Raw genomic sequence first — 10406 nt, forward strand, 5'->3', positions numbered from 1 at the left:
TGTTATAAAAATGTTGCCTTGTTAGCTTTCTTTTTCTCCTTCATCATGTTTTGAGAAGAATAGGGAGAATGATGGGGAAAGAAAATCGCATTTTTACTGAATTAAAGTAATCCAGATGCATTCCAGAGAAGTACCTGACCAGGATAAGTGTGTTGCAGTTTAAAAGTAGAATCCTTTGTTAAATTCACCAGGAGAAATACTATTTCAAGTGTATAATATTTTAAAGTCTTTATTAGTGTGAGTGTTTGCAAGTGCCTTGTGCATAATAAGGTTGTGCATTTCTGGTTGCAGTTAAATATAATTGCAGCCCATCTCAATGAGACAAATTCCTGTTTGGCAGCTGCATCCTCAAGTAATGGTATAATTTAGTCTAAGCTGTTCTCTACTTCCGTTTTCTGAAAACAAAAGGAGCTGGTGCACAATAAAAGTGAAGTGTAACTAAATGTTCTTGAACTATTGTCTACCTTGATTTACACAGGAAGATCAGTTTTTGTAAATTTCACTAAACTGCTAGTTTCCTTCTTAACTCTTCAAGAAGCTTTATAGAGTGTTGTTTTCTAGAGTTCAGTGTCTATGTATTAGAGAGACTGCTTAAAAAGTAAATGCATTGAACTTCTTTTTCCTAGAGAAAAAGACAGAAGCATAGTAAATCATTATTGTCTTGACTAATGTTAATTTTATTATTTCTTTCAGTCCACTCATTAGAATTGTGCTTGCATTGTGGATTGGGTGGGCAAACTCTTGGTCAGACTCAATTTCACAGTTGCAGTAACCTGAAATAACAATATCTTACGCAGGTGTGAAAGCAGAGAGAAGGGGAAGAGAAAGGGATATTAACGTCTTATGTTAGGTCTGAAGGGTAAGAGACCTGTGCCTGAAGTTGTGCCTTCTTAAAAATACTAGCAATAAAAGAGGATATTTGTGCTTCTCCACAACTTGATCTGCTTTCTGCAGATTAAGGTGACTTTCTCTTCTATTAGAGAATAGATAAAAATTCATGTCAAGTTAAATTTAGGATGTCAGTTATATTGAAGTGAGATAATTAACTGTCCAAAGAAGTGGAGCAGGCTGAGAATTGAATGAAGGTGGTGGCTTAGTTTCCACAGCTGTCTGGTTGCTCTAGTGGACAGGGAGTCTAAAATAGGGATGTGCTTCTCTGGGGAGTTGAATTTTCTCTCAAATGTATTTTTGCTTGGTAAATACAGCCACTGAGGTTTGCGTACTTGGAGGTTGCAACTCATTAGTGTTAAAAAGAAACAAAGGAAAAACCAAAATACCCCTCTCAAAACCTGGAGAAAACTGCTCATCACAGCTCACTTTTTTTGAGGAGGAATTTGGCATACAGCCATGTGCTAAACCTCCTGCATGGGGGAGCTAGATTAGTCAAACCTTCAAAATTACCAAAAATGTCAACTGGATTGCATACAAAATTGCTTTGCACTACACTAAAGAATTGTACAGAAATGATCCCAATAAAAATTGCTGCCTCTTATTTTGTGAGTGTGTGTATGCTGAACAGTGTCTGTAAGTAACGATATAGTAAGAGAGTAGATTGGATTACAAAAGCAAAGTTGAAGCATGACTTGAGTTTATGTTGCAGTTAAGGACAGGAATGGAAGATACTAACCACTGAGCACTGTGTAGCCTTGAATCACGAGGCCAAGAGACACTTCTGAAAACTGTTCACAAGACAGGGAAGACACCCCCTCCCGCTCCCCCAGTGTTTTGTACGGTCAGCAGAAAGAAAATCCTATGGAAGCCAGTGATGGCTGGCTGGTCTTCGTGGCTTGGAGAGCTGAGGTTCTGTCAAGTGACTTCACTCAAGATGTGTGAAGATTTTGTTGCGTTGTCTTCTTGGTGGTTTTTTGGAGGGTGATCAGTGGTGGACATCTGCAATGCTGGAGGGTTCTGAGGAGAGAGGAATGAGCTGAGAGCACTAATAATGTGCAAGACAGAAGTGAGCTAACTGGCTCAAGCAAGGAAAGAGGCTGAGGGAGACTGGTAGTTTACTTGAAGAGTTAAGTGCTTAAAAGTTGAAGGTATAAAGAGTTTTTTTTTAAATTTATTTTAATTTTGAGTTAGTATCTTTGTAGAGTATATAAGATTTTTACTGCGAAGACAATTTGATGTTAAGGTAAATTTTTAATATGGATTTAGCACTAAGATTAAAAAGAGCATTCCCACCCTACCCCCCAAAAAGAGCAACGTATCTGTTTGGGGCATTGGTCTTGGCGAATGTACTTGGTTAGTGGCTGTTTGTTGATAGTACCTGAGTAAGTGATATTAAATTTTAAAAAAAAAAAAAAAAAAAAGTAACAGGGTTTTATACTTCTAAAGAGGCCCAGTTGTCAATAAGTGGCTAATTTTTACAATAAAAATATTTTAAAATATTGAAGCCTTGATTTTATAAGTGCTGTAAAAGACTTGGGCTGTTTTAAATGATCATTTTAGAAATGCACATTCTCTTTTGTGTTTGACTCGTAACCTTAAGGCATTAAAATGGTTCCACCTTTTTTTTTTTCCTTTTTTTCTTTTTTTTCCCCCAGAGGAATACAACGTGCTTAGGGGCTGGCCTTTGTCTGTCATGCATTCCCACCATGACAGATTTAGCGAACTGCAGCTGAGAAGTTGGGCTAGTTTGTACTTTCTGCTGCTTGTGCCAGGGAAAAAGCTATTATTTTCACTGGATCTCTGGCATGTTGATTATTTTGATGCCAAAAAGCATACGGTTTTGCTGCTGTTTGTATTTTCAACCAAAGAATGCAGGCAAGAACAAACAGAAATCCTAAGAAAGAGCTTATTATAGAGTCTCCGCAGCAGTGCAAGGATGCAGGTCCTTGTGAAGTAGAAGTGGAGAGTCCTGTGGTAGTGCTGGTAAGAATTGTTTAAGCAAGCCATCTCTTCCCTTTAATAATTCCAGTTCTGTCTGCCAGTGAAAAACTGCTTAATCTGACGCTAATGAGAAGTTCCAGCATTCTTACTTGTGAAGAAGGTGTGCTTAGGATTTGGGTTTGATACTTTGTGTGTTGTCTGCCTTTTTAATTATTTTTTGCTGTTCTGGTTTACCAAATCTTTGGTTCTCTCTGAGTGTGACTTTGGAATTTGGTTTTCATACTAGCTGCTTTTCGGTGTCTGTTCTGTTTAGCATAGTTGTACAGCTCTTTGAACGTAGCATGAAAACTATTTACACTTTAAAATACATTCTAGCACTTCTATTTATTAACTGCCCAGCATATCTTTCAATTAAAATATATTTGAACTCTCTAAAGACTGTGTGTATAACGGTTAAATTTTACTTAAATGTTCTAAGAACTGTCTAAATAATTCAGGTGTACTTCTGCTAAAGGATCTGTTTTCCAATGCCTTCAGTGCACATTATTTAGGAATTTAAAGTTTTAAAGTAGCTTCCAGTGAGGGAAAAGGGAATATTTCTGTATGTGAGGGAAGTAATCAAATAAGAATATTTTTTTTTTTCCTATCGCTACACACTTTGTTCTGTTGGATTTTCAATAGTACAGCAAGAGAACATAAGCAGCAAGCTGTAATGAATCCACCAACCCTCTCCAGCTAGGACAATAAACCTTTTCAAATAACAGAGGAGGATTGTTAAACTAATATATCAGTAGAAAGAAGTACTTTGATAGTTCTTACTAAAATTTCAATTTTACTTAGTAATATCTCGTACTTAATTGCTGAATTAAAGGATGACGGTCTCCTCTTTATTTGTCTGGCTGTGGTTGAAGTTAGTGGGAGCTGTGATCCTCAAATTATGGTCCCCCCCTTATTTGAGCTTCACGCTACACATTTAAGAATTGAACTAAAACATTTTGGCTATATATATTTAGTAATACACATCTGTAACTTTGTGGGAATTGTTACTGTATATAACTGAAAGCTTACATGTGTGTTAGTAAGACAAATTTTCTTTTCCTTCACAGTGTTTTCCTTAGTTTCATTCTATTCAGAGCAGTTGTTAGTAAAACGTGTTTTTTTTATATGGGTGTGTTCTGATTTCTGGTCCAGATTTTCATCAGTACAATATGAGCTAATCTTGTGTGTGCTTTCCTGCCCTTGGAATGTTTAACTTTATTTAGAACTGTTTTTATTCCCCCATGAATACTCAGAGAGGATATTAGTGTTTCTGCAGATACTTGGAGTACTGCAGTTGATCAGCAAGCCTATGTACTTACTTTAAAAACAAAAAAAAAGTATAAAATATTATTGTGTTTACTTACAACCATTTATGAAGTACATCCTTATAATTTTTTCAGGTACTACTTAATTTAATGTTCATGGATTAATATACCTCCAGTGTTTGCCCTCCCTTTTTCATTTTCAGATGAAGTGGGTGCGTTCAAAACAAAGGTCAGTATTTCAAGGGAAGAACACTTAGGTTCCACATAGGTCACATAAAAAATGTCTTTGCTGTCATTTCAGTTGGTATTTTGGTCTTAATCTGTTACATGTATAGACAAGCATATATATGGCATATAATTATAGATGGTATAATATCCCTTTTTGCTTCTGCTTTTGTCTAGTTTATTGAGGAAAACTAGATGAAATGGTGCAAGGACACTTTGCACTAAGTGTACTGCTAGGCACAAAGCAAAAAGTAGGGTGTTATGTTTCATGTAACACTGACATTTGGGTCCATTTTTATTTCATTGGGTTGTGATATTGCAGTAGATTTTTACTGCCACAGTGAAAGTGGGTATTTTCTCACTGGTATAGGGTGCAGTAAGGTAATAAGTAAGACTGATAACGTTGCTAGTTGGTGTAACAGAATGTAAACAGCAGAACTTCTTGTTTTCTGGATTAGAAACCTTAGAATTGTATTAGATAGCAATCCTCAAAACCATTTGGAACAGCGAGGCTTCTGGTTTACTCTAGTAATACTTCTCATAGACTATTGCCTAAAACATTCTTTCAGGTGTGGATTTATTCCTTTTGTATGTGTAATTATGACGTTATTTACCTAGCATTCAAGTTTTTTGAGTATTCTTTATAAAGATGAGGCAGAATCAGCTGTCAGGACTTCAAGGAAGCAACAAGTTTTTTGTGATATTCATTTAATTCTTTTAAATGTAGTTCACAGAGAGTCTGCTAGAGTATTGAGAGAACTGAGTATTTATAAATGTAAGTGTCCCACGTGATATTGAAACTATGTTATTTGATTGAGCGCTGTGCCTGAACGAACTTTTCCTGGATAGGTGGGTAGGTTCACAAAAGGAGTTGTCTGCTGTTTTCAGTGCCAGAATGTTAGTACGTGTGCTCTCTTGTTTTCCTGCGATTTGTATTAGATTGTGTCACAACTTTGCTTTTGAGGTTAACAAGCAAGAAAAGCCCACAGACAAAGCATTTAGATTTTCTGGGTGGTGCCTCAAAACCTTACTTGGGATGAACTGCTGTTGTGCTAGCTGTTAGTACACGTGCTGTCCAGTTCCATTTTGATAGTTAGAAGTAGTAACTGCTTATCAAATCAGATGATGTTTCTGGGAAGTTGGAACTTCTGGAGGCCGTCTTTCTGCTTGGAAACACACTGGCAGTATAAAATGTAAGACACCTGAGCTCGTCTGTCTAGCAGAGCATTGCCCAAGTCTGATTCTAGTGTTAGAAGTTTCTGTGCTGATAAGAGAACTTCGTAGGACACAGCATACTTGCTTTGCCTCTGAAGGTAAAGCAAATCACAGAGGAGGCTAGAAATTAAACAACTAGAACTGCATCCATATTAACAACCTGAGGTAAATGCTGGCAATACAGAAGGTCTTATCAAAAAGTTTGAGCTCTGAAAAGTGTTCTTGTGTTTAAATGGACCTTGACCATCAACGAAATACTTCTTATAAATAAAAGCACAATGCTTTCTAATTTAGACTGTGTTCACTGAGTTTTGGAAACCCCCATTCTCTTCTGTTACAGCCCCCTGAAGACTTGGGTGAACAATAGAACAAGAGTTTTCAGGTTAAGCGGGATGGGGGGGAAGGAGAAGTTAATTATTGTTTTTTAAAGGAACACTGCGCAAAGAAGCCTGTATAACTGTCTACTCTACACAGAGAGAGTATGGCTCACGCTGTGTCTGTAGCCCCGGTAAAACTCCTGATCTGTTTATGTAAGCATGAAAAGAGGTGACTTAATGCATTTCATTATTTCAAGTCCTAGAGACTTAAAAGTTTTGAATTTGTCAATGAAAGCGCATTGTTGCTAAATATATGCATAGTGGTGTTTTTTTACATAAACCTATAGCAGCTTATTCCCTCCCACTGTCCCAAAGTTTACATCACAAAGTTAACCATACCCAAGAAAGGGGATAATAAGTAATGTAATATTTAAGAATAAGCTCTAAGATACATATAATTTTTTGAATGGATTTTTAAGTTGATTAAAAAATAACCCAACCTGGGCAATTTATTTTGAGTTTATTTTGGTTGTGGGACAAAAAGATAAAGGGAGCTGTTACCCGTGTTTAGTATTAAATAGTCTTATTATTTGTCCAAAGTGGCTTGCCTCAGGCCAATGTTGAGAAATACGTAACACCATATATTCATCAATTCATATTCTGTGTTGCCTGCTTGTAGCTCCATTCTACTCTTTATGGGGACTTGTTAATTTGCAGGCTTATGTGCTAAATATGTTTTTATAAGGTAAATGATGTTTTGTATTGTAGCATGAGGCTAACAATACCCAGTGTGCTTAACCTGACCATCCTTTGTTTTCTGGGAAGAGAAAGATAACTTTTGTCTCAATTTAAACATACAAGAAAAAACGTACTGTATTATTTTTTTCTGTAATATATAATGTAGGCAATCATTGAACTCCTAACTTAAAATTCCTTTTATCTGATGGCTTTTGACACTGCTTGTCCAAATATATAAACCATATTCTGGCAGATTAAAATGGTTACCATGTGGGTGTCACGACTGCTGTTTCGAAATGCTTCTTATTTCTGGTATGTTTCCATACCTATAACACCCTGGCAAAAAACAAAGTGGTATGGCAGATACTTTGCTGTTTTATCTTCCCACAAATACGGCATTGGCTAGCTCGAGTGCTGGACCCTATGAAGCCCTATGCTCTTAGCATTTTCTTAAATAAAAATGTTGCTTGTTGCAGATTAATAGGAAAAGTTAAGCCTTGTTTGAAAGACTGACTTTTAGTGCCTGTAAACTTGATTTTGCAGGTTTGACTGGGCTGAGTTTTATCTGTGTCAGCTGGTCCATAAATCATATTCAACAATACTGTACCTACCCAGCATCTTTTCTTTTATATTACATGAAATAATAGACCGGGAAATCTTTTTTTCTGAAGAAGAGCTTGAGAGAGAATCTGCTTCCTTGTGGTGTTGGAGGTTTGGCTAAATGCCAACATCAGTGTGCTGTTTATTGTTTTCTTTTTTCATATCTGGTTCAAACTGATAAAACATCCTCTTCCTTTTGAATCTGACAAATGACTAAGAAAGAAATGAGTAATGCTTTGGAGAAGCCTGGGGAAGCAAATTATTCATGAATTTTTAGAGAAATTATATTTCTGCTAATCAGGTATTTTACTGATTAAATGGTGTGGTTTTCTGGTACCACTAACTACCTCTGTGTTCCATTGACTTAGAGGAGAGGTATATAATCAGGGCCTCAGCTCCAGAGAGCTTTAGATTCTTTAAAAGCTTCTAATGAGGGAGGATTCTTTTTTAATCTTGTGTTTACAGCATGTAAGCAAAATGTGAGCAAAGCTCACTTTCATCAATTTTATGGTTGTGGTGGACCTGTTTTGTGACTATAGGGTAGAGTCATGCATTTGCAATTAATTGGATGCTTTCTGAAGCTGCAATATATGTATCTTTGGTTTTTGAATTAGCTGTGCTAGAGAAGTGATTTTTGTGTGTGTGTACACCCATGAAATAATTTTGGTTACGCTGTTTTTAAAAGTAAGCCTTTTCCTCTATTTTTGCTCGTAAAATGAAAGGAGCCAGAGCTAGCTTCCTTCCAGTCTTCACCTGTTGCCTTCCCAAGAGAATTAACAGGAGGATGAACATAGCTCTTCAGCACCAGGGAGAAAAGGATGAAAATGCTAATCATGTGCAGCACCACATAGAAATCCATTACCCATTTGAGATGACAGCTTTCCCTTGCTACCAGTTAGTGGAATTGGTGCTGTGATCTGTCTGCTTGCTAGTTCAGACAGTAGATGTCCTGATATGTGAACCTTCTGACAGTATTGATCACGTATATGTTTCTTCTTTCCTTTAAAAGGCTTCCCAAATTGCATTTTAGGTATATTAAAATAGTGGCCTGAATTTTTTTTTTTTAAGGACACTTTAAAAATTGTGAGCTGCACTGAAGCTGAGTAACAGAATTCAAAAATGTTTTTGCAATAGCTTTTAATAAGGACAGAGTTTCATGTTCTGTTTAGTAATCTGAATCTCTCCTGCTTCTGAAAGGGTCCCATCAGCTCCCATCTGTTGGCACAAGTGGTCATGCAGCCGTGTGATCAGCATTTCAGAAAGCCAATCTGGCTTAACGCTCTCTGATTGGGAGGAACCCTCTAAAGCCAGATCACTCCTAATCTGTCTCAAAATACAATTGCTCAGTTGCTGGTACTAGTGTGAGAAGGCTCAGGAACGTGCCACGAGAGAGAGAGTGTCCTCCTAGTGTCAGCCCTCCTTTCAATTAATTTAAGCCAATTGTGAAGCCGAATCTTTAGCTGACAGAAGGCACTGATTGTATTCACAACTCAAATGGTCTTTCTCCCCTACTCATTTCTTAGACCCAGTTTAATCTGGAGTATTTATTTTTGTTTCTCGTGAGGGTCAGTCATCCTGCACCACACTCAAATCAACCTGTCACTGTAGCACATTGCATATCATTTCTCATGACAAACTCTTCAAAAGGAATGGTCACGTGGTAAAGGCCAACTTGACCAAATGGACTGACTTGGCCATAGTACTGTAGTAGTCTCTAAACCTTGTTTTAACATAAGAGTATACTGCACAAGAGCTCAAGCTCAGTGATTGACAGGTGAGCATCTAGCTTGCCTGGGTAGGTAGGTAGAGACCTGTTACTTACATTGAAAGTGGGAGAAGGATGAGCAAAGGGTGTCTTGCTTTATGAATGATAAGTTGTCTTGTACTTCATTTAAAGAGCAGTAAAGTTTGAGTGGCTCTTCATACTCTGTTATCCCCATCTCATGTGCTTGAGGAAGCAAATTGATACTGGACAGTTATTGCCTTGGGGAAGAGTTGGAGAGGGTAGGTGAAGTTACTGGAATTTCTTTGGAATCAGAACTTGGTATGACAATCTGGCACAGTGGGGCTGTTCAACCTGAAATTTTGTGAAGGGGTAATTTGGTAGAGCCTGCATCTCAGAAATGTATCAAATAGTTGGGTGAAGAAGGTGCACCTGGCCTTCTGAGTACTAAGGAAGCTTGGAGCACACCATTTCAGTAGTTTGGGATTCACTGCAGCAGTCTGAATATTCAAAGGCAGACTTAACAGAAAGTTTTCTTGCAACCAAAATATTTTGTGTAATTAGCACATTAGAGAAAATGTAACCTTTTTCTTATGCTGTGTTTATGTGTTTGTCTTATACTTTTCTGAGCTAAGTCAAAATGGTCCAGCCACTTCAGCTACAGATGCGTGCATGTACATAAGCTTAAGCCTTTTCTCATGGACACTGGTGTTAGTTCTTGGCTTTGTGATAAGCCATGTTCGAGAGGAGAAGGTGTACCAGCAGCTGTGGTTCAGGTGCTAAGCTCTCAAAATGTGTTGGGGTACAATATACAGCGAACTGAACAGCTGTTCTCCATCTCCTCTGAGGAGAAAGATGGTAAGCTCAGCATGTATTGGCCTGTGCTGAGCATGTTGTTAGACAGCTTATGAACTTTTAGTGAATCCTTCCAGTGTGATTGTAAATGGTAGCTAGTTTTGTTGAGAAAGCTACATTTTATTCATCATTTTTTGGTAGATTTGTTTTCCAGATTTTGCTTTTTTTTCCCTTTTCGGCTGTTATGCTGTTATGTTCTTGCATTTTTCTTAACAGTAAAACTACTATATGGTAGATATGAGGGAATCTCAAGTAAGTTTTGAGTAGCCTGTGAACTAAGCCTGAAAATTTTGGTAACCTTCTCTGACTAAAGCTTTCCTAATTCCTTGAAAAGCAAATTTATTTGATTCACATTTAGGTGAAGAAAAGACCTGTATGGTTTCTCAGGAATAATATTGATATACTAATTATTAGAATAGGATAGACTATTTCAGTCAGAATGGACCTACAACGATCATCTAGTCCTACTGCCTGACCAACTCAGGGCTGACCAAAACGTAAAGCATGTTGTTAAGGGCATTGTCCAAATGCCTCTTAAACACTGACAGGCCTGGGGCATCGACCACCTCTCTAGGAAGCCTGTTCCGGTGTTTGACC

At 37.5% G+C, this 10406-nt stretch overlaps 1 protein-coding gene across 1 annotated transcript in view; it reads left to right on the forward strand.

Annotated features, from left to right (window-relative positions):
- The first annotated feature begins 2609 nt into the window (after positions 1–2609).
- DOCK9 (dedicator of cytokinesis 9) overlaps positions 2610–10406 on the forward strand; it is a 109426-nt gene continuing 101629 nt past the window's right edge. The window contains 1 exon segment of the mRNA XM_019474302.1: positions 2610–2874. Within this exon segment, the coding sequence (XP_019329847.1) occupies positions 2761–2874 (114 nt within the window). The 5' untranslated portion in view covers positions 2610–2760.

The sequence above is a fragment of the Aptenodytes forsteri genome, unplaced genomic scaffold, assembly GCF_000699145.1.
Source record: "Aptenodytes forsteri isolate BGI_AS27 unplaced genomic scaffold, ASM69914v1 Scaffold123, whole genome shotgun sequence".
In the NCBI taxonomy this organism is placed as follows: Eukaryota; Metazoa; Chordata; class Aves; order Sphenisciformes; family Spheniscidae; genus Aptenodytes; species Aptenodytes forsteri.